This window comes from Fistularia commersonii, chromosome 12, assembly GCF_037954325.1.
Source record: "Fistularia commersonii isolate RoL2024-O1a breed Wild chromosome 12, RoL_Fcom_v1.0, whole genome shotgun sequence".
In the NCBI taxonomy this organism is placed as follows: domain Eukaryota; kingdom Metazoa; phylum Chordata; class Actinopteri; order Syngnathiformes; family Fistulariidae; genus Fistularia; species Fistularia commersonii.
Genome location: NC_141295.1, coordinates 1935479 through 1959313, shown reverse-complemented (window position 1 = coordinate 1959313; position 23835 = coordinate 1935479). Strand labels below are relative to the sequence as shown.

General features: G+C 42.0%; 1 protein-coding gene across 2 annotated transcripts in view; it reads left to right on the top strand.

Moving 5' to 3' along the window:
* The first annotated feature begins 1098 nt into the window (after positions 1-1098).
* LOC147228092 (nucleosome-remodeling factor subunit BPTF-like) overlaps positions 1099-23835 on the top strand; it is a 56488-nt gene continuing 33751 nt past the window's right edge. The window contains exons 1-15 of one of the 2 annotated variants that reach the window (XM_086156310.1): positions 1099-1837; positions 5048-5870; positions 8838-8889; positions 9015-9183; positions 11957-12208; positions 13341-13550; positions 14325-14513; positions 14617-14792; positions 15211-15387; positions 16620-16801; positions 17127-17258; positions 18151-18280; positions 19232-19367; positions 20546-20830; positions 21018-23106. In XM_086156310.1, the coding sequence (XP_086012436.1) occupies positions 1264-1837; positions 5048-5870; positions 8838-8889; positions 9015-9183; positions 11957-12208; positions 13341-13550; positions 14325-14513; positions 14617-14792; positions 15211-15387; positions 16620-16801; positions 17127-17258; positions 18151-18280; positions 19232-19367; positions 20546-20830; positions 21018-23106 (5576 nt within the window). In that variant the 5' untranslated portion in view covers positions 1099-1263. The remainder of the gene's footprint in view (positions 1838-5047; positions 5871-8837; positions 8890-9014; positions 9184-11956; positions 12209-13340; positions 13551-14324; positions 14514-14616; positions 14793-15210; positions 15388-16619; positions 16802-17126; positions 17259-18150; positions 18281-19231; positions 19368-20545; positions 20831-21017; positions 23107-23835) is intronic. The other variant, XM_086156311.1, reaches the window with a different exon arrangement.

The following is a 23835-nucleotide window of genomic DNA, read 5'->3' as shown; positions in this document are numbered from 1 at the left end:
ACACTTTCTATCCAGATGAATGTATATTTATATAAATGTGTGTATTATATTTTGATATCCTTTCTGTGATCTACGTTTATCTTTTGCTGTGTTCGTCCGGATCACGGTTCGATCGGTGTTCCGTCTTGTGTAGTAAGAGCCAATTTAACGAGAGATTAATGAAATCATGATTAATTGGACCTTATAAGGGTGTTTTTCACGTGTGATCGAGAGCTCATAATAAAGACAAAGGAATATATCGGGATCTCCACTGCGAGAAAATATAATGTTTGTGGTTATTCATCGTGATATTTGGGATTTTAGTACTGGTACAGCTGAACTCGGTGATTTAAAGTGGATGGTGAGGGAAAAAAAAAATCGACCCAGTTTCCGCTGTAAATGAACAAGTTGTGAAATAACAACGCAAAGCCAGAATTCGATCGAAACCGAAAGAATTGATTTCTTCATTCGTGTTATTTCAAACCTTAATACGTGCACTGGAAACTTTGACGACGACTTGTTCAGGTGCATGTTGCGCTCAATGTCGGACGCATTATCCTCTTGCTGGATTTGCTGTGACGACGATAGCGACACAGGATATCATGGTTCACTGTGTTTCGCCGTGTGCGCTTCACCTCCATGTGGCCTGAATAAGTCGTCAGAAATAACCGGGACCGAATAAGTTGACTTGACGCGCAGCGTTTGCACGGATAACTATTTTCATAAACTAGCATGCTTATTGCGTCTATTGTAGAATAATGAGTCACGTGACCAAGCCTAGACTCGCCGTTGGTGTAGTCAAGCTAGAGATTAAAAGAACGCACTTACGGAAGTGGAACCGTTTCAACGACATCGAAACCAAGAAATAACGAAACCTTTATCGGGATATGATGTACGAATAAAACCAATGGATCCGAGGAGTGTTGTGTGTCCCGTGCGCCATTGTGAACACACTTTATTTCGCTGTTTATCCAGTCCCTTTGAGTTTTATTTTGAAGGAAATGTCCGTGCACTTCCGGTGGAACAAATGCTTTCTATGGCAAACTTGACGGATGTATCGGGCCTGCTGTGTTTTCAACGGAGGGAGAGCCGAGAAGAAAAATGGCGTCTGCAGGCGACCCAGAGCGGGACACCGGCCGTTCAGTTTGAGCTTTCCGCCCAGAAATTGAGGCCGGGGCTTGGCGGGGACTTATCGGTTGGGTATATCCTTCCCTATTTTCCTCGCCGTGCGTGGCTTCTTCCAGCACCGAGATTGAAGCGGAACAGGAGAGACTCTCTCCTACAATGAGGGGGAGAAGAGGAAGGCCGCCCAAACCAGAAGCCGTGATGCGGGAAGGCTCTCCCGGGCCAGTCCGCGGCTCCCGGAGCGGGAGGAGTAGAGGGATGCGCGGACGGGGGAGAGGCAAAGCCCGCGGTCGGGGACGGGGAGCGAGTGACAGCGGCTGCGGGAACGTCTCCGCGGAGGTGGATACGGAAATATCCGGCCGAGAGAACTTTAATTCGTCCCGGGGCCGAAGGAAAGTTGGAGGCTCGAATACTGTCGTAGCGGCGGCATCGCGGGGCAGAGGAGGCAGAGGGAGAGGCAGGGGGTCGAGAGGCGGCCGCGGAGGGAGAGGCGGAGTGAGGCGGCCTCAAACCAAGGTGGTCTACGACGACAACAGCGACGAAGAGGACGATAATTTAAGCTACAGGTCGGAAGACGACGAACTCCTAAACGACAACCCTTCGTCGGATCTTGAAGAAGAGGAGGCCTTGGGTAACGACTCGGACTATCTGGAGGAACTACCGGATGATGATGATGCCAGCTACTGCACGGAGAGTAGTTTACGGAGCCACAGCACGCTGTGTAGCACCCCAGGTACGTCGGTATTGCAGGTTCCCGGTACCGACGGGGTGTTTTGTTTTTCTCCCAATTTCAGCCCCAATTCGGAAAGCAAGCCGCATTGTTCAAAATGGAGCTTGCACTCAGAAAACGGGCCTTTGTTTATCGTGTGCACGGCTGGCCGCCGGATCGCAGGTTTGCCCCCCGTGTTTCAGTCGGGCTCTGCTCTTTCTGACTTTTTTTTTGTCGGATCAGCACATGTTCTGTCAGTTCGTAGTAAACAAACTGTTAGCGGGTCGTTGTTTCCCCCTTAACCCCCCCACCGATCCCCCTTAACCCCCCTCCTACAAACCACCCTTCGATCCAACTTACTAGCCACCTTTCAATACGTGCTCCAAAACGCAAAATTCGTACTTTAATTCATTCATTATTTGCAATTTTTTGACGTCGCCTTTCGAGTTTTTCCAACATGCTACATGCCGATTTTTGCACTACTAAACAATGCATCTACTTTAGTTGTTAACATTTAAAACAATACTCACGTTATTGAACTTTTGCACTTTTTTTTGGTTTTGTTTTTTTAGTACTTTCCGTCACGAAGCTGGTGAATTACTTTGACAGGTCTTTGTTTTGAAGTGAGGCGCCCTTTTTCCACTTGTTGCAGCTCATTACAACCTTGCGTACAGCGGCGGGACGTTACCATAGTAACTAGTATGTGAATCAGGTGGATGAATCAGGTCCGGTTAAAGGTGATCCAGGAATAGTTCACAATTTAAGACAGGAGTCAATCAATTGTTTTTTTTTCCTATTAGTACCTACAAAATATTATTTACAAAAACCTATGTGGGATTGTAGAAGACCACACATTTTTCAGAAGAGAAATGACCCTCTGGATTTCTGGTATTTGATATGCATGTTTTTCTTTTTAATTTCTAGTTTTAAAACTAGAAATTAAGTTCATTCTGTCCCACTTTGCCCCAGTCATGCTTAGATGAAATTATGAAATTAGTGTATCAGGGATTAAACACATACCTTACAGCTGCCAATGGCAAGACCAGTCAATCAAATGTTGTTTTTTTTTTTTTTTATTCGTATCTATAAAATATTATTTACAAAAACCTATATGGGATTATAGAAGACCGCACGTTTTTTAAAAGAGAAATGACCCCACTGGATTTCTGGTATTTGATATGAATGTTTTTCTTTTTAATTTCTAGTTTTAAAACTAGAAATGAAGTTCATTCTGTCCCACTTTGCCCTGGTCATGCTTATATGAAATTAGTGTATCAGGGATTAAACACATACCTTACAGCTGCCAATGGCAAGACCAGTCAATCAAATGTTGTTTTTTTTTTTTTTATTCATATCTATAAAATATTATTTACAAAAACCTATATGGGATTATAGAAGACCACACGTTTTTTAAAAGAGAAATGACCCCACTGGATTTCTGGTATTTGATATGAATGTTTTTCTTTTTAATTTCTAGTTTTAAAACTAGAAATGAAGTTCATTCTGTCCCACTTTGCCCTGGTCATGCTTATATGAAATTAGTGTATCAGGGATTAAACACATACCTCTTAGCTTCCAATGGCAAGACCAGTCAATCAAATGTTGTTGTTTTTTTTTTTTTATTCGTATCTATAAAATATTATTTACAAAAACCTATATGGGATTATAGAAGACCGCACGTTTTTTAAAAGAGAAATGACCCCACTGGATTTCTGGTATTTGATATGAATGTTTTTCTTTTTAATTTCTAGTTTTAAAACTAGAAATTAAGTTCATTCTGTCCCACTTTGCCCCAGTCATGCTTAGATGAAATTAGTGTATCAGGGATTAAACACATACCTCTTAGCTTCCAATGGCAAGACCGCCTACTTTTTCTGCCGTGTGCAATATTGTGAAGGCTCTTTCATGACGGTGACAGACAGATATGGTGTTCTCGCTGTCACAGCCGCATAGGCGGCATAGGCACTCGTACACACACTGCATACACACATGTGTAGACACACCACTTTCACGCACAAAATCCAGCATTTAATGCATTATAATGAACTTGCTGTCAACCCCGTTTGGCCCACCCATGCCAGGCGGCTGTCACACATTGATTCTTGTATGTCATCACTCATGAAGCGGTTAGTTTTGCTGTTATGAAAATCATGCAAGATGTCCCACAATATGTTGTATTTAAAAAAAAAAAATCTAAAAAAAAAGCTTTCGATCTCTGTGTAGTGTTTAAATTAAACATACCACATAGAAGAAACTGAAGGAAATTGTATAGGACATGGTGATTTAGTTGAAAGTATGGACAGACCGCATGGTACTATCTCCTATGATATCTATCTATTTATCTCATAGATAGATAGATACTTTATTCATCCCCAAGGGAAATTATGAAATTCCGGCAGTCTCCTCAAATTGAGGATAAAAGCTACGCAATAAATTCCAATAAAAAACAGTAATAAAAATCATTAGCTCTGTGCATTGGCTTATTTATCTGATGGTTTATCTGCCAAAACCCTGTGGAAGGACCCATTTACTCAATATTATATGTGTATTCTTCACTTTGTTTATGGTGAGTGTGTACCCCCCCCCCCACCCCCCCCCACCTCCTTATGTAAGTGTTCTGTGCCAGAGCTGAACAGTGTCAGATGAGCATTTATCTCTGGTCAGAAGCGGGTTTGTAAAGCCAGATCTGATGACCTCCACTGACTTATTAAAAGTCAACCATAAACACAAGCGTGCTTCCTATCACTGCACTGATCAGGAAATGATAAAATTGTTGGTGATTGGCAACATTACTGGGTCATGATGGTGCTTTGCTGACTTTCCCGTCCTTGTTGGTAAAATTCACATTTATATAAACACGGCAGTGTCAATAATTAGATATTTTACTCATCTAATTACAGTATCCGAAACTGAAGATCTACCGAAGTCCTGAAAAAGTATTGTTCATTACCACAGTATAACAAATACACCTACTATGTTGAATAAAAAACTGAAAATCAATGCGAATTAACTTCTGCTTATGAGATGTTATTGAGAATCAATGTGGTAGTAGTTGTAAGTGAAACCAGCGGTTGACATTTTCTTACGTGTAGTTTTTCTTCTTTGGGAAAACTCGCGTTAACTTTAAATGTAATACAAAGTTTAGATGAGGTTTACAGTGATTTATACACACACGCTCTTCATTTTCAATTTGAACCCATGAGTCCCCTGTCTCTGCCCCTTTGACTCTTGCAGGTCGGAGAAGGAGTCGGCCGATGCGACCGCCGTCTCCGGTATCTGAGGCAAAAGACATTCCTCCCTTGGAGCTTCCAAAGTCTTCTGAAGACCTCCTGATTCCTACCTCACAGCTCCTCAATGTGTCTGCTGTCTACGAGGTTCTCCGTAACTTTGGCTCAGTGCTTCGTCTCTCACCATTCTGCTTTGAGGATTTCTGTGCAGCGGTGGCCAGCCTGGAGCAGTGTACGCTGCTGGCGGAGACTCATATCGTCCTCCTTAAAGCTATTCTCAGAGAGGAGGACACTTCTAACACCACATTTGGTCCTGCTGATGTGAAGGATTCTGTCAACTCTACTCTATATTTTGTGGACGGTATGACCTGGCCGGAGGTGCTGCGGGCATACTGCGAAAGCGATCCAGAATACCGGCATATTTTGCCTTTCCAGGAGGGAGAGGATTACCCGTTTGAACCGCTGGAGAGCAAAATCAAAGTTCTCCAGTTTTTAGTGGACCAGTTTCTGGCGACCAACATCGCCAGGGAAGAGCTAATGTCAGAGGGCGTGGTCGCCTACGACGACCACTGCCGAGTGTGTCACCGCCTCGGCGACCTGCTGTGCTGCGAGACGTGTTCGGCCGTTTACCATCTGGAGTGTGTAAAGCCGCCGTTGCAGGAAGTGCCGGAGGACGAGTGGCAGTGTGAGGTGTGTGTGGCACACCAGGTGCCCGGAGTTGCAGACTGCATTCCCGAGGTACAGAAGAGCAGACCTTTCATTCGTCAGCTGCCAGTCGGCTACGATCGACACCACCGAAAGTACTGGTTCCTGAATCGACGCATCGTAGTGTAAGTCCACGATGTTTCACACGCGTACTGAGATGGACATGGAAGGTGATGCTTTTTGGGGAACCCCTGTGAGAGACAACATCTAGTTTTAAGATTTCAATCGAAGAAAAAATTAACGGGTAATATCAGGTAGAACGCTTAATCCTTCAGCACACTATGAATGTGCATGGACACTATTTCTTGAAAAAAAATGAAACGGGTATTCTAACCAGGCAGCGTGAAAGATATGCGAGTTTAATTTTGAGCTGCCGTAGGTCAGAACTTCTTTTTTTTTTGAACATTTATTAGAACAGGTTCCTTCACAGAGTCATACACATTCTTACAAAACCTCATAACAAGATATACATTATACAATATTCTTTATAGGTTACTTATTTCCTCAATAGCAAGCGGAAAATATAATAAAACTTTAAAAAAAAAAAACACAAAAAACATCTAACTCAGTCAAATAGAGATAATATCTTCAACTCTCCAAATATTTTTTAATGGGTGCCCATTTGTCAAGATATAGGTCTGTCTGAAGTCGTAAGTTTGCTGTTATGCGTTCCATGCAGTTTACATCCTTAAGTCTCTGACGCCGCTGGTCCAGGGTGGGTGGGTGGGGTTTGAGCCAGTTTATTGTGATCATTTTATGTGCAATTAATAGAAGAACTCTAAGCGTAAACACCTGGTTTTTCCTTAGGTCGCTTGTTGATGCTGTACCCATAATAAATTGCTGTGGATCAATTGGTCGGTCAGAACTTCTAACATTTTCACACTATATGGTTCCAGACCTCAAAACTCTTTAAGTGTTAATGAATGTCGCAAACCATCTGCACGCGCGACCATCACCACAAGGTGTTCCGTTACTAGTTTTTCATTTGGACTCCTGAACTTCAGATTTGTTGGAGCTCCTCAAACACATTTGTGGTTTCAACTGATAATCAACTAGTCGGATATTTAGTGAAAGCTCAGATCTAACCGACACTGGACAATGAAGCTCTAATCTATTCAAAACATACCGAACCTGCCTTTGCCACCCCCGCCGTGCACAAGCACACACAGGCACGCATGATGTCATTTTAAATTTAAAATGGCCAAGTCAAGTCAAGGGAGGTATCATAAAGTCGGGTAACCCAAGCCGTGTGTAACGCAAAGGTATAACGGACCACCGATCAACCTGGATGGACCAATTCAGACTGACTTACTGTAAATGGCTGCAATGAGTAGTAACAAGTAGTAGCAAAGAGCAGGTTAATAATACTCTACCAGAGCTAGAACCAACGTTATTGCGCTCAATTTGCATATTTGGTTTGATGATCCAGTTCCTACCTCATAAGTGTGACATTTGATAAAGACTTCAGCAAAATGGATGTATTTTTCCGCCGTCTTTGGAATCCAATTCATGTGTTCATCAAACTTAAAATTGCGAAATGTAGGTGTGAGCAGAGCTGTCCTTTATTTTCTCAGCCATTATCATTTTCTCACTTCACGGTCTTTGTGTCGGTGTCACACGTCGAAAAAAAAAAAAAAAAAAACTCAATTAATGATGGACCGTTGGTTGCGCTGCACACCCCTTTATCAAGGATTGGATATTCACAAGCAGGCGTAGGTTTTTTTTTTTTTTTTTTCAACGCCTTCCTAGCGGTTCCCTTAAATTAAACTTTGAAAGATCAAGAATTCTTTCATTGTCATAGATTTATTGTCCACCCGTAAGGCATTAAAAAAAACAACCACCTTCCCTGCAGAGTTTGGCTTAGAATTATAGTAATTCTATAGTTTGGCCAACAGCAACAACAGCCCCGCGCATTAAATATCAAATTATCTTGGTATAGAAACACACAAGGGTTGTGAATCAGCGGCGATGGAAGGCACGCTAAACAAATCAGAACACGCATCACCTGAATGCTATAAGATTTAAGAAGGTCAGCGACTCAAGATTCGTCATCACTGCAATTTACTTAGTTTCTGCCACAGCTCATAACTGGCCCCCAGCTGGTGCAGTGCTAGGGTGTGTGTGTGTGTGTGTTTGTGCACGCACACATAGAAGTACTGCGCACAAAAGAAAGTTTGTGCGATTGGATATACATGCATTGAATTCCGGGCAGAGAAGTAAACTGTGTTCATGGACCTCTGAAGTTTCGGGAGAATGCTGAATAGACAGTGTTGTTGCACAGCCCCCAGTCTTTAGTTCCCTGCTGAATCTTCCTTCTAAACAGTGCATTTTAATGCCCGCAGGTGCAAACATGTCGTAAGCAATTTATTTCAAGGAAGAACCGCACAAACATTTTTTTAAAGTCATGATTTTTAAACAATAATATGCCGCATGGTGTCACGTATGGCCAGGCAAACAAATCCCTATTTCCCCCCCAACACCAGTGAAGATGGGTTGTCGCCATACGATCACGTATTTAATGTCGCCACATCATAATCTGGAATGTTTTGCCGACCGGTTTGTGTAAAATGCCTTCAGTTTCACTGTTGCCATTAGATTAATCAAAACATCCATTTTGTTTCTTTTCCGATTTTACTTTTCATGATTCCCCCCCCCCCCCCATCAGCACCACATGTCACCATTGTTCCTGAGGGTTTTTATTTTAATATCGTAAATGCTGAGATGCCTTTTCATTTCCTAAATGTAATTGATAACAGAAAAAAAACTGATAAAAGTGATTTAGACATCGCAAAACTGTTCAGTTAATGCAAGTCTTTTTAAGTAAATTTATCTGGGTTTGCTTACCGCAAATATACAGCTAATGTAGATAATGTCTCCATAGTATTCGGAATATATTGAATATATTTTTGTTATTTTTATCTAGAGCCCCGTGCAGAAAAGAAGCATTAACAAAAACACCAGAATATATTTAAAACATGCGTCTTCCAGTTAAATCTTTGCACCCCCCCCCCCCGCATCTCACTGTTATTTATGCTAATTTTTCCCATATTTTTTTCCCCTCTTTCTCCCCTCAATGCCCCCCCCCCCAACAGAGAAGAGGATGGCGAGAACGAGGATAAAGCCATCTGGTACTACAGCACGAAGGTAAACGGGAATCATTAAATCGGGGATGCTTTCAGATAGTCACTTTTAAGTTATTATTTAGTTAACGTCAATTCACGTTTTGCACTTTTTCTGTTTTACGTACCCCTGCAACCCAACTAACCCAGGTCCAGGTGGCTGAGCTGATCGATTGCCTGGACAAGGAATACTGGGAGTCCGATCTGTTTGCCGCCCTCGAAGAAATAAGGGACGAGGTCCACACACACATGGACATCACAGAGGACCTGACCAACAAGGCTCGAGGGAGCAACAGGTGTTTCCTCACCGCCGCAAACGGTGAGGAGGACTACATTCTTTGCACTTTCACACAGATGTAACAAGTTCAGTATGCTTTTGCTTTTTATTTAAAAAAAATTTTTTTTTTTTTTTTTTTTGGATATTGCGTTTCCCCCTCGGTTGGGTAACTTCCACACTTGAACCTTTAATTCAGGGGTCCTAAACTCATTTTTGCCACATTTGACCTAATTTGATGTCAAGGGGGCCGGACAAGTAAAATCATTACCTAGAAGTAACACTAAGTCCAAATTTTTCCTTTGTTTTAGTGTAAAGGAGGTAAACAGGTACATTATAAAAATCTTTATATGTCATGAACTGTTCCTCTAAAAAATACATGACGAATTAATATTTAAAATGAATATTAAAAAAGAATTGATGAAATTACACCCTAAAAATATTGTCACCGTGGGAAAATTTGTCACCAGAATTTATTAGAAAATTGATTGTTAGCATGTATAAGAGGAGGTATTATGTTTACAAGGCTATTCTGGTTATTATATCAATATTTTTAATTTTGGTCGTTTTTTTTTTTTTTTGCTATCGTTTTTGGGGTTTTTTATAGAAATAAGAGAAGACAAGGTCATTTTAACAATGTCAATAGACGTTTTTTCATCAAAAAAATCATTTTGTTTTCAAATTTTGAAGCTAAAAATTCCATAGCAAAGTCACTTTTTCATTTTTTCCTTCCTTTTCCACCACTTGCCACCCTTACAAAGATTGTATTTCATTTATTTTCAGAACATGCAAATATGTTAATGACATTACAGCACCGTAAATTCCGACATATAAGCCGCTACTTTTTTCACACGCTTTGAGAACTGCGGCTTTTACAGCGATGTGGCTAATTTCTGGATTTTTATAGGTTAATTACAGTAGCTTCCTTCCACCAACAGCGTCACAATGGACAAATGAAACCGTTTCGGCAAATCCACTCGCATTTACTATAATTCTTCAGATTAGCCACTTTTCGCTTTTTTGAGCATCATGAAAAGAAATACATCTGACGCGGCTGTCAAAGAAAGAAATAGAGCTGCTGCACGTGAGTTCAGCATCCCCTCTGCAAAAGAAAAGCATTTGCGTTATGTTCCGGTAGTTGTAGATGTTACTGTCTTTAAATAAAAAAAAAATAAAATAAAAAATCTGTCCTGTAACATCTTCCTGCGTTAATATCTTATGTTTCAATGACGAGTGCAGCTTATTTATGTACAATTTATTTTTTCCTTAAAAAAATGAGTGGATGCCCTCTAATTTACGGGATAATTTTTTAAAAATATATAATAAGTACCAAATTGCCTATTCATAATGGTGCACTACAAAACTGAAAATCACTCATGGGGATGTATAAAAATTTTATGTCTATACTTGCACCTGCCTATACTAAAGTTAGTCCGTCCCAGGTGAAATACCATACATTAAGATTTGGTACATATTTACTGTAAATTATAGAGGTCAGTTTTGCACGTCGTACCGATTCATACGATCAGTGCGCTTCATGTGGTTTGCTGCTACTGGTGTTTTAATACGATCACAAAGAAAGTTATATTTTTCTTACTGTTCTTTTAAGTCCCACCGTACCTCAGAATGTGGTTGTTGTTATAAAGCGGTGGCACTTTTGATTAAAATAGCCTCCTCACAATGAGGCTATTGTGCTTTCTTACACTGTTACAATGCAAGTTCATGATGAGTATCAGTAGATTTGAACTCTTGAAGTCAATATTAGTGATTCTTTGGTAGATTTTTTTTTTTCACCACAATCACATGAAATATTCCTTGGCTGAATTGAATGATTTAATCTGCTTATTTTTAGTTTTTTTATGAAAATGTACCAATAAAAGTTTTAGGTAGCCATTCGCTGTTGTCTCTTCTAGTTCCGTGTTTCTATATTGTTTTTGCTTTTTGAATCGGTTCGATTAAACCAATTTCGCCCATCATCTTTTGCTCAAAATAATATGGTATTTGTTGTGAAATGTTTAAATTATTATATTCAGTGATCTTTTTTTATGTCTCGTTTGAATGCACTGTACTGCTGTTTGTATAATTTGTATTGTATTTGTGACGTCTCCTATGGATTTTTCAATTTGCACATACAGGACTGTCTCAGAAAATTAAGAATAAGAACAACTTTATTTATCCCAAAGGAAATTGTTGTGCCAGAGTTTCAAGTAAAATATAACAATAATAAATAGTTGTAGGAAACTGTATAAACAGTATAAAAAAGGGGTGAGAATAAGAAATACAAATAAAACTATAAAGTGTCTCAGTAATAAGTCAAGGCTATAAAGTGCGTAAGCACCAGGTGAAAGATAAGGAGTGCACAAGAGTATGAAAAAATATTGCACACGCAGCTGTTATGAAATGAAATATTGCACAGTTATGAATATATATACAGATAAACAATTACGATTTACATTAAGTGGGTTAGATTTTTTTTATGGTTTAAGATTTTGAGAATATTGTGATAAAGTTCTTTATCTTCTGTACTACAATTACAAAAACAAAAATGTCACACATTCTGGATTCATCACAAATGAACTGAAACATTGCAAGCTTTTTGTTATGTCAATATTGCTGATTATGGCTTACATCTTAAGAAAACTCAAAAATCCTATCTCAAAAATTAGAATATCATGAAAAAGTAATTTTTGTTTTTTTTAATTGTATTAGAGAAGATAAAGAACTTTATCACAATATTCTAATTTTCTGAGGCAGTCCTTTATATGCTCAGCCCTTTATTCCCCTAGTTTCATTGTTTTCGTAATTTTCATTCATCCAGATGAGATTCTAGAAAGGCTGAGGGCCAAGAGGGAGGAAGAACTGGAAGAGGTGAAAAGACGAGCTGCCGAAGAGGCCAAGAAAGAGCGACTGGAGAAGGAGAAGGAGGAGCTGGATGCAGAAAGGGAAGATGATGGGACCCTGCTGAAAAATGAAGGCCACCAGGATGTCGCCGTCAAAGAGCTGGCAAAGGAGGACGAGGAGACAAAAGACGACCTCAAGGAGGAGAAAAGTGATATTATCAAAACTGGAGGTAACTTATTGTGGGTTTTTTACTAAAAAAAAAAAATAGTTTGAAAAACACAAACCACCTATGAAGCCTGGGGTAAATGCCCAATGACTTACAATGTGTGACGTGGGGGGAAAAAAAAAAAAAAACAGGCTTTGTGTGCCTGAGTTTTATTCTGTTGTTGAACCTCTGAGAAAAGCACATCAGAGCTGAATAATTAGTTATTGACTCAAGAATCAATCCCGCTTTTGGGCGAGTTCAAAAGCTGTGCTCCTTTTTATGATGGAACCTGGCATCCGCAAAGCACGCACGCCAATTTTCGTCGGTATTTATCACCCCGGTCGATTAAAAACGGCCGCAATAAAGCATTTGTTGCATCGTCGGCCAAAACGTTATTCGGCGTAAACAACTTCATATTGAGTTTCACATTTTCCCCCAAGGGACTTTGTAATAATCTTTGACATAATAAGGTCTTCACGTTATCCCAGATGATTTAATTCATCTAGATCATATGTGTCAAACTCTGGCCCGCGGGCCAAATTTGGCCCGCACTGTAATTATATTTGGCCCGCAAAGCCATTAAGCCGTTCGCCGGGATAGTCTACAGTGCATGTATCGCTAATTCTACAAATCCCAGAATTTTCTGCTGGTGTTTTGGCACAAAAATCACAACAGGACCCGTAAAGGCCCTCTCTTCTGTTGACAGTAGTCATAGCGATCTTATGCTAATACCGCCACCCTGTTAATTCGGCAGAAAACAAGATTTTGCATGTGTGCAATATTAAGTTATATATTGTATAGTATTAAGCTATGCTTGTTTCATATTTCGTTTTTAAGCAAAACGTGTTTGGGTTCATTGTTATATCTGGAGGAAGATTTTCTTTCAGTAAATATCAATGTTGTCCCAGTTTTGAATTTTGGCCCGCTGTGTATTTGACACCCCTGATCCAAATGATCGAAGCATTGCAACTATATTTAATGTTGATTTCAAATGTTTTCTATTGATGATAGGCGTCTTCTTTTTTTGGGGGGGGGGGGGTTTCGAGGGCATCCGTCAGCCTTAACCCTTCCATCACCTCCGAGTTAGCTTTGTATCATAAATTACAATCCACATTTTTTTTTTTTTTTTTACAACATTGCTGCTGTTTATCCGTAGTCACCGAAGCCTCACCCACTGACCAAGAAGGCAGTAGCGCGAGTAGCACCTCAGACGGACCTTTGCTCCCAGCAGCCTCTGCTCCAACACAAACCGCCCCCAACTCCATGAGCTCTAACCTGGCCATTGAGGCCCCAAACCTTCCTGCCTCCACCACGGAGGCTGGAATAGAGGGATGTTCCTATATGGAGGTCTCTAACAGCGCCAAAGGTACCCAAGGATATGTCTGGGCTAAAACAGACATCATTAACCCACTTTTTGAGGCAGATCGGCTTCACTGATTCGCACTCTGCATGGTTGCCCGTATCCCCCCCTGCGTTTCGGGGGTTTAACTCGCCATGGGCTGCAACTAATGCGCTGTAGATCATTTTTCTCCGCTAAGGGATTGTTATTCAGTTAAATTTATAAAATTAAAGGGGTAAAAAAAAAGACATTTGCAATTTCTTAATGTGATGTTGTCAGTTGGCATGTATTGCAAAATGTGACAGATGGAAGACTTAAAACATTCGTGGTATCAGATAAGTTGATTTGTAGAGCTAGCATTGTTTTTTTTTGTTTTTTTTTTTATGGTTAAACTCAAGCCGCCTCTTTGCATGTGGCTCTCTTCAAGCAGTTTTTCTTTTTTGGTCTATGGTTTTGTTTGTTTGTTTTGATTCTGTATTTCCACCAGAAGAGTGAAGAAGCTGATTATATAGTAAAATTTGCAATTAGACTGTTACGCCAGTGCAGTCAGCATGACTAAAACCAAAGGTCCGTGGACAGCGTACACATTGCCTGCCATGTCTCTTAATTATAGAGTACTGTTTTGGCATTGCTTCCACTTAACCATTTCTTGACGTGAGCTGCTTCTGCGATGCTTGCTTTGCATTTCACATTTCAGCAGAGGGAGCCAAAGCCCTTGTCTGTATCTGAAATATATTCTGTCGTCACTCGCCTCACAGCACGAGTGAACCGTCTTCTACTTCTTTTTGATTTCGTCCACAGCCGACAGCACATCGGCCGTCTCCGTTCCTGCGAGCGGAGATAACGCGCCCCCCCTTAGCCAGCCCCCCCATATAAGTGAGGAGAACAGCAATAGCAGTATGGGGGCCGGGCTCCCTTTAAGGGGTCCCGAACCCCCAGACTTGGCTGACAAGTCCTCCCAGTCATCGCTTGCCAGCTTCGAAGACACAGGTCTGACGCCGGAGTGTACAAATATACATAGTAACATCGCATCCAGGCATTAAGTGTGAAAGATTCATTTGTTTTTTGGCTGAAGCTGGTAATGCATTTCCAGGCGACGGTAAAGATTCAGCCAACGGTGAGGTGACCGGTCTCGGCGGTAAAAAGTCCTCAGCAACTCGCATGGTAACGCGTCTGAGGAACCCAGACAGCAAACTGAGTCAGATGAAGAACCAGCAGGTGGCTGCGGCTGTTCACGAAGCCAACAAAGTGTTCAAGGAGGGTAAAGAGGTGAGAACTCCATGTATGCTTCCAACGCACTTCCGTACGAAAACGGAAAAAAAAAGAATTTCAGTCGGAAAGATTGTCTCCAATGTGGAAAAATCCCATGAAAACGTCAATTTTAACCAGAACAAATATCCGTTCATGTTCAGAAGACATCAGAAAAAAGACAAGAACCGAGCCAACTGCAAAAGAAGTTACAGCAGAGGCTTTTTTTTTTTAATGTTAGCAAACATAGTAATAAATGGTAATGATTTCCACAGCCAAAATCTTCTTGTCGTGGAAGATTTTGACAAGAATTTACCATGACCTGGATGACTGACTGACAAGCTCCGCGGATTTTCACTGTCTCTATGGCTGTTGCCATACTTCCTCATCGCAGTACTAAACCGATTCCTTTCATTTTTCTATTTTTCTTTGTGTGTAGGTACTGGTAGTAAACGCCCAAGGTGACATCACCCGTGTCAGCATGCGTAGCAAGGAGGTGGTGATGAAGGGCACCCTCAGCCAGTACTTCAAGCTCGGCCAGGAGGGCAAATATCGCGTCTATCATAACCAGTACAGCGCCAACACCCTCGCCCTCAACAAGCACCAGCACAGAGAGGCGAGTTGCATTTCGCTTCCATTGTTTGTTTGTTTCTTTTTTTGCAACAAGACGGATTTATTGAGTTTTGTTTGTAAGGATTGGAAACATGAAGGCATCACAGTAGGCTTGCTTTTGGTTGCTTGTAAGAACGTCCCCCTCTAGATCCCCGTGTTAATCTGGATCTGTTGCTCAACAAAATGTTCCTCATTTACCGTAAGTTCCGCACCATAAGGCGCACTGGATTATAAGGCGCACCTTCAATGAATGGCCTATTTTAAAAAAATAATCATGTATAAGGCGTACCGCATTATAAGGCGCATAGAATAAAAGCTACAGTAGTGGCATGGGTTGCGTTATGCATCTACTAAATGGAGCTGCGCTAAAGGGAATGTCAACAAAACAGTCAGATAAGTCAGTCAAATTTTATTAATAGAATACAAACCAACGTTCTGACAACTCCGTTCACTCCCAAAACAAGTTAGTGCATTCAGAATACGGTACCGTACGTACTGGTAGCTCTTACCGGTATTTGTTCCGCCTTCGTTGAAAACAATATATTTCCAACTCTGTTTGTCACAGTTCAAAGTGTTTCATAAAACGAAAGCACCGAGAAGGACCGCCTCTAAATTAATTGATGCTAAGTTCGCTCGCCAGCGCTGTTGCCTTCATTGGAATAGTGGAGAGATGCTTCTACTTGCTGCTCTCTGTTCAACAACACACTGTTCAAGTTTGTCCCCTAACTGTAGCCATCTCGCTCCGTTCCCTCGGAAACTCTGTTTAGTCTTCTATAATTGGCGCAGGTCATCTTGTTGCTTCCTCCACGTTAATGTTCAATTCTCTCGCTGCTGCTCTATTCCCGCGTTCTACTGCGTGACCGATCGCCTTGATTTTACAATGCCATTTTGGGGTCTTTATACATACAAGTGGTGTGGGACTGGAATTCCCCTTTACCGTTTTTACTTCTGCTACTACGGTGACGTAATGTTAAATAAAATGCACGCCTCGCGCAGTCATATATCCCAGCATGCACCGCGGTACTTCTTCTCGCAAGACCTGTTGCGGCTCAATATTGATCCATATATAAGGCGCACTGGATTATAAGGCGCACTGTCGTTTTTTGAGAAAATTAAAGGCTTTTAGGTGCGCCTTTTAGTGCGAAAAATACGGTATTCAAAATGGTGTGTTTCCATAGCGTCCTTAGATAACCTCCACCACGATTTCCCATAACCTTTTTTTTTTTTTTCCATCAGGACCATGACAAAAGGAGGCATCTCTCGCACAAGTTCTGCATGACACCAGCCGGAGAATTCAAGTGGAACGGATCTATTCACGGCTCCAAGCTCCTGACCGTCTCTACATTAAGGCTTACCATCATCCAGCTGGAGAACAATGTCCCGGCCCCTTTCATGCACCCGAACTGGGCCTCACACAGGTACGTTTTACAGTGGATTCCTGGCAAGTGCGAATTCTGACACATGCTGATAATTGACTTGCTCGCTATCGGTTTTCATAACCACGCAAAAATATTGTACCGGTAATAATATTGGTACTGTCAGTCCTGTTGACTTTGGCCCCCTTCTGTAATTAAACCACTTCATGTGTTGAAATGAAAGCAGTCAGAAGTAGGGCTTTTTTTTTTTTTTGCCGAAAGTAAAAAGCTCTCTCGGCGGCCAAGCTGTAAACTCGAACCCGAATGTATCCGCAAAGTGAAGGCGACCAAAGTAAAGAGAGATGTCTCACGAGTGTTTGTTTTGCAGGACCAACTGGATCAAAGCAGTTCAGATGTGCAGTAAGGCGAGAGAGTTTGCTCTGGCGCTGGCCATCCTCGAGTGTGCCATCAAACCTGTGGCTATGCTGCCTGTCTGGAAGGACTCACTGGGCCACACCAGGTACACATAGTATGCAGCACTGTAATGAAACATTCATTTAAAACGGTTTGTACGCGGGGGGAGGAAATAAACCCGAATTACCGTCTCGGAAATAAATGCTCCAAAATAAATCACCGTCGTTTTGGTAAGTCCCATCCTCGTCCTCCTGAGCAGACCCTCGCAAGCACGGGCCGGTTTCTTGGATTATATCGAACCGAAACCGTCGTGTGCTCTTGAAAAAGCTGGATTCGACAGATGTTCCCCCTCCCGTGAGGGCGTTCAAACTTCACATCTGTATAGAAAATAGATGCTCCCTATGTAAACACACATTTTTGTGAACACAGGCCTAAAACACAAACTGTTAAAAGACATTCGACCCCTATCATGTATCTCACGTCGTACCGAGGGGATTTCTGAAACACATTTAGGATTACCTTCTTAAATGGAAAGCATTGAAATACCGAAAAAAAAAAGCTTGAAACAAGCATTCAGTGCATGAACACAGGGGACGTGTGGTCAAGCAGAGTAGTTAAGCAAGCAGGCGTGATCATGACCAGATCAGATCAAAAGGCCCACTCTAGCTGAAGCATAATATTTAGACTGCACGTCTACTACCAGCACCACCCACTTATGTCTCTACAACCATTTCAACACTTCACCCCCACTAAAGTGATTGGCCAACATTTCATTGGATTTGGATCAGACTGCATGTATGTCTCTAAATTTAAGTCACTAAGAAAGCTTTTCTCATGGGTTGCATTCAAGCACGTGAACAACATACTTGTTTTCAACGACATCTTGCCATGCTCTCCATGTTAATAAGCTTGTCATATTAAGAACGGACCTTTCAAACCACACCCGCGTGAATTCTTTATAATGACTCGAAAAAAATGATCATTTTAAATGTCTCTAGGTTAAACCGCATGACGTCCCTGGAGCGCGAGGAGAAAGAAAAGGTGAAGAAGAGAGAGAAGAAGCTGGAGGATGAAGAGACGATGCAACAAGCCACTTGGGTCAAATACACTTTCCCAATTAAACACCAGGTAGGCATATCTCTAGGTATCTTCTTTATATATGTTAAGCGGTTTGTTTTACTTTATTCATTCACTACTGCACTCAGGGACCTTTCTTGAAATGTTATATTCTTTTCATTTTATTTATTTATTTTTATTCATTTTTTCATTAATTTATTTTTTTTTTATTTTTTATTTTTTTGGTTTGTTTTCTCACGCGCACAAGCAAGGCACATTTTCATTCACTAGTCAGTCGGTATACATGGATTAAACATACGCAAGGATTATAATGTTCTGCTTTTATTCAATTTGTTTGAGAGAGGTATTTGTTTATTTTAATGGTCATCTTGGAGGATGTAATTTGTGGTGACTCCTGAGAGGTGTTGCTGTAATTTTTCCCATCCCCTTTATATGAATAAATGTTTGGAAAATCTTGAGTATAACTCAATTCAGTTCAACAGAACACAAATTATAGTCACCAAAATGGCCTGTGAAATGTGTTAAAAAAAAAAAAAAAAAAGCACCTCTCACAGACAGAATCAATACAAACTAAACATTCTGAATTCTCGTGAAAGGAGGATTTATTACCGAGCTGTTTTTAATCTATCTCCTCAAAGTGGCCTTTCATTTGGACATCCCAATCTGTCTTTTTTTTTGTTTTTTTAGAGCATGTATTTTGCTGTAAACAACACATAATTCAGTGTTCAGGTCACTGTTAAGGAAACCACCAGTGCTAAGAAGCGTGTTTTCTTTTTTTTTTTTTTAACTAAGTAATTCCCCTCAGTAATCAGTGATGAAAGTTAAAGCAGAAGACTGGATCTTCTGTACTCACCGTGTTTTCCTCGAATTTTTTTTTTAGCCATTCTCCCAAATCACCGCTCTCCCCTCGAACCTTTCACCTCCACTAGCGTATTGATTCGTCTTTGTCTTTTTTCCCCTCCGTCCGCTCACTCCCTTTATCCCTTCTCAACCTATCTGAAGGTGTGGAAACAGAAAGGAGAGGAATATCGCGTTACAGGCTACGGCGGCTGGAGTTGGATCAGTAGGACGTATGTGCAGCGGTTTCTCCCTAGGCTTCCTGGCAACACCAATGCCAACTACCGCAAAGAACTAGAAGGTCTGGAATGGGAAACTCTGGGGCTTAAAGTGTGGTTTTTCCGATTATTTTTTTGGGGGGGATATTTCTCTGTAGTGATTAGAATCCGTCTTTTACTTGCACATCTCAGTGGCTGAATTGTTTTTTTTTTTTTTTTTCGTTAGTTCGTTTAATCGAAACGGTTACATATTTGTATTTCGCAGTATTTCCGAACTTCAAAAAAAAAAAACCTCAGGAGAATTTAATAACTGACTGAGAAGATTCTCAGTTATTTGGGTCAGCAGGGTTTCCGCAGGCCATTAAAAGTCATTAAATACAACATTAAATATACTAAAATAAAATATAATAAAATAAAACATTGTTTTTGGCAATTTTTTGCATTAGACTATAAACATTTAGTGATTTTTGGTTGGAATAGTGTGATGATTGCCAAGTGGAACCCTAGTTAATCGCTTATGGCCGGTGTTGTGACAGTGTACGATGCCAGAGTTGGAGCGAAAAAGAAACAAACTCGTAAAAACATCCTAATAATCATTCGCAACGTTAAATCCATGTGATCCTTTAGTTTTATTGTCACTCGGAAGGTCATTTGTCCGTATCTGCCAGTGAGCGAAATCTATTCCAAAAGTAAATAACTGACATTATTAGAAAAAAAAAGTATCTGCAGTTGGACATGGGCATTAAATTTAAATTAAATTTCTGGGCATTAAAGTGGCCTTAAAAAAAAAAAGTATTAAAACGCATTTCATTAGATTAGCTGAAACCTGCAGAAACCCCGGTCAGGAAACGATTATTACCGAAGAGTTAGGCGAACATTTGTTCTTGAAGATTTTTTCAAGATCATTTTTTTATAGGAAATGATTCCTAGGCTGAGATGAAACAGATTTCTAGATCTATTTGGACAAGTTTGTTCTTTAGTTCTCTAAAGTTTTATTGTATTCATAATGTGATAAGTAAGCCTCGTAATTTAGTTTTTGCTCTGTTTACTCATTGCCTGCCAGCAATGATTTTGTAAATGTCGCTTTTAATAATTCTATTGTTGACAGAACTACTTACAAGTCGGGTGGAGTTTGGAAGTAAAGTGTGAATGTCCTTGACATGAGGACTTTATTAGTCCATCCTGGAGCTTTTGATGTTTGGTTGATAGAAGCCGATTCAAAAAAACAAAACAAAACAATGTTCGCTTCTCTTTTACGCAGATGCGAAACTCGGGAAGAAATCCAATCTGCTGGACCTGAGTCGAAGATCCAGCACACTTCCACCAGATGCTCAGGGAGTTGCTGCTTCGAGGAGTGACGCGAGAGATCAAGACTCATCTACCCTCTCTAAATCCGGATCGGACTGCCTGTCGGAGCCCAACGAGAAGACGGAAGGGGAAAACAAAGAAGCGCTCTGTGAAACTACAAAGTCCGAGGACCTGTCAGATGAATCACCGGCAAAGATGGACGTGGACTCTGTGGACCCAAGAACAGATGTAGCGCAGAGTAAGTGTCTGATGACTAATAAGTCTTGATGTTCAGTTCCGTGTGGAGTTTGCGTAACGGTTGAGAAATCGGACAACATTTAAGTTCTTCACTTAGAAAGCTTTCAACAAGAGCTGAAATTGTAGGCCAACGGGATGGAATTTTTAGAAAATGTATGGATTCAAGTCTCGATTATTTTTCTCTTTAGTGCCGAGTGTCCAGGAGGATAAGGGTTCAGTGAAGGAGGAGCAACCAGTGAGTTCCCAACGGCCTTTCAACTATGATGTAGTGGATGTCTGCAAGGGCTTCCTCACCCGCATTGCATACAAAAAGAAGGTAAAGGTCTCGAAGCTGGACAGCTTGCTGGAGCGCAGAATGAAGCAGCACATTATTGAAGAAAGGCAGAAACTACAGGCGTCTGCTTCCAAGCCTCACACTCCTACCCTGGTTTCAACCAACTCGGCACCGGCTCCGTGCACTCCCGTCCGGCCTCGGTCACCGCTCAAGCCCCACGTTCTGGTCCAGACGCAGGTGTCACTGGGCGAAACTGTGAAACAGGAGGAGAAATGTTCCACGCAACAAATTTATGGGCCATCAGAAGTGACGGAAGGAGAGCATAAAGGCTGCGGTCAGACTGAACTCGCTAAAACTACAGATGGGAATGTTACTCCCCTGCTTCCTTCCCCGGGTTCAGATTCCACATCCAAAGACCGTTGCAGCGCAGGGACGGTTTCAGCTTCACCCCAAAACCTAATCCCGACGACGGAACTGGTGACGGACTCATCGGGAAGGACGAAGGGGCCAAAAGAAACTCATTTGAGTAGTGCAAAGCAAGAGGCCGTTCAGACACTTGACGCGCACGAAACATCAGCACAGGGGACTAATTGCTCTGGGGAGCAAGAAATGGCCAGTGTTTCATCCGATGTTACCAGGGCTACACATATTGAAAACATAGGCTCCGAGGTACCGAACTCAGAATCGTGCCGAAAATTGGACTCAGCGCGGACACTCGTAAGTGTTACTGAGCTCAATAACAATCAGCCCGCATCTGCTAATCCTCTCAAGCAGAGCCCTGAAACCCTAAGCTCACTGGAGCCGGACTCCGAGGAAAATGGCACGACGCATGACAGGAACCGAGAGAATACGAAAGGTATTGGACAATGTCCAATCCAAAGCATTAGCACTCCCGTTTCAGTTTCTCCTCTCCCTCAGGTAAACGGTAACGACGGCGTGAGGAGCGACACGAGGTTGAGTAACTCTGTCGGGACCCCAAATAACGGAGTACTTACCAGCAGCCCCCAGCCTAAGTTGAACAACATCGGCAAAAACGAGGAGGAAGGGCTGGCTGTTTTACTTAAGAACAGCGCTCAGCAAAAGCCTTTGGTCAATGGAGATTTGGCACCTGTAAATGATGGTAAACAGGTCGGGGGGAAAGAGCCAAGTCTTACCGCTAAGGTGGAGGTCGAGAGTAAGCTTACAATTTCAGAGCAGGAATACAAGCCTCCGCTGAAGATGATGAGGCTGGAGAACAACGTAAATGCACTTGGAGTAAGCACTCAACAGCACAACAACAACACGTCGGCGTTCGAGGCCGTCGATAACAAACCGAGTTCCACGGTCAAGATCATCCGAATGGCGCCCTCCCCGATCCCCTCGGCGGAGGATTCCAGTTTAAGCGATGAATTCGCCGAGGAAAATAGCAACAGCGGGACGGGAGCGTCGCTCAAGACCGTCATCACGCAAGTGACCACCACGTCTACGACCACCACGACCGTCGTCTCCACGGAGTCCAAGTTGATTTCGGAGCCACGGAACGCGTCAAGGGACGTTCTCGTGGTGTCGGCGGCGGAGAGCAGCGTGGTGTCCACTCTCACGACCATGACCAAGACTACCGTGACCAAAATCGGTTCCGATGACGGTCAGAGCGAAGTCGTCACGCAAGAACAGGAGACAAAAGTCACCGGCTCAATCAGTCAATCGTCAACCGATGCCGGTAGTAGAACTTCCGTGTCATGTGTCGCCACGAGCCAGGAGGACTCATTCACGAAGGGTCGCGTCCGGCTTCTCAAATTCTCCCGCACCAAGAAGACACGCTCGGACACCGCCCTCCCCTCTTACCGCAAGTTTATCACCAAGAGCAACCGCAAGAGTATTTTCGTACTGCCGTTTGACAACCTGAAGATCCTGGCTCGGCGAGGTGGATTCCGCGAGGTCCCCGTATTTAACTACAATGCCAAGCCAGCCTTGGATATCTGGCCGTACCCTTCGCCCAGGCCTACGTTTGGGATCACCTGGAGGTAAGGCCGCAAGCCATAACCTCCTAACCTCACCCGTCTCTGTTTTTTTTTTAACTAGGTATCTCTCATAATACCGTAATTTCCAGGCTATTGAGCGCACCTGAATATAAGCCGCACCGGCTAGCCGATCGCCATCTTGGTCTTCCTCCCGCGCACTAAAACCGTCAAAGTCGTCTTCTTCGGTGTCGGAGTTGAACGGACTCAGAATGTCTCGGTCAATTCCTCGGTCCAATGTGACGAGGATAAATGTTTTAGCGGCGTGTAGTTTGTTAGCCCCCCCTCAAAAAAAGTCCATATATTAGCCGCATATAATGGGAAGTTACCCTTTTTTTTAAAGACACTAATAAGATTTTTTTTCCCTGCTGAACAATTAAAAAGGGAAAAATTCTGATTTAACAGAAATGAAAACCAGTGGATTCAAAAAAAAACCAAAACTTTTAATGTTCCATCATTTCTGGACTATTGAGCGCACCTCAATATAAGCTGCTAGCCGGCTGCTACCGGCTAGCCGATCGCTATCTTGGTCTTCCTCCTGCGGACTAAAACTGTCAAAGTCGTCTTCTCCGATGTCGGAGTTGAACCGACTCAGAATTTCGTGATCATTTCAACGGTTCTATGTGACGAGGATAAATGTTTTAGCGGCATGAAGCTCGTTAGCCCCCCCCTCAAAAAATGTCCATATATTAGCCTTTTTTTTTAAAGACAGTAACAAGATTTTTTTTCCCTGCT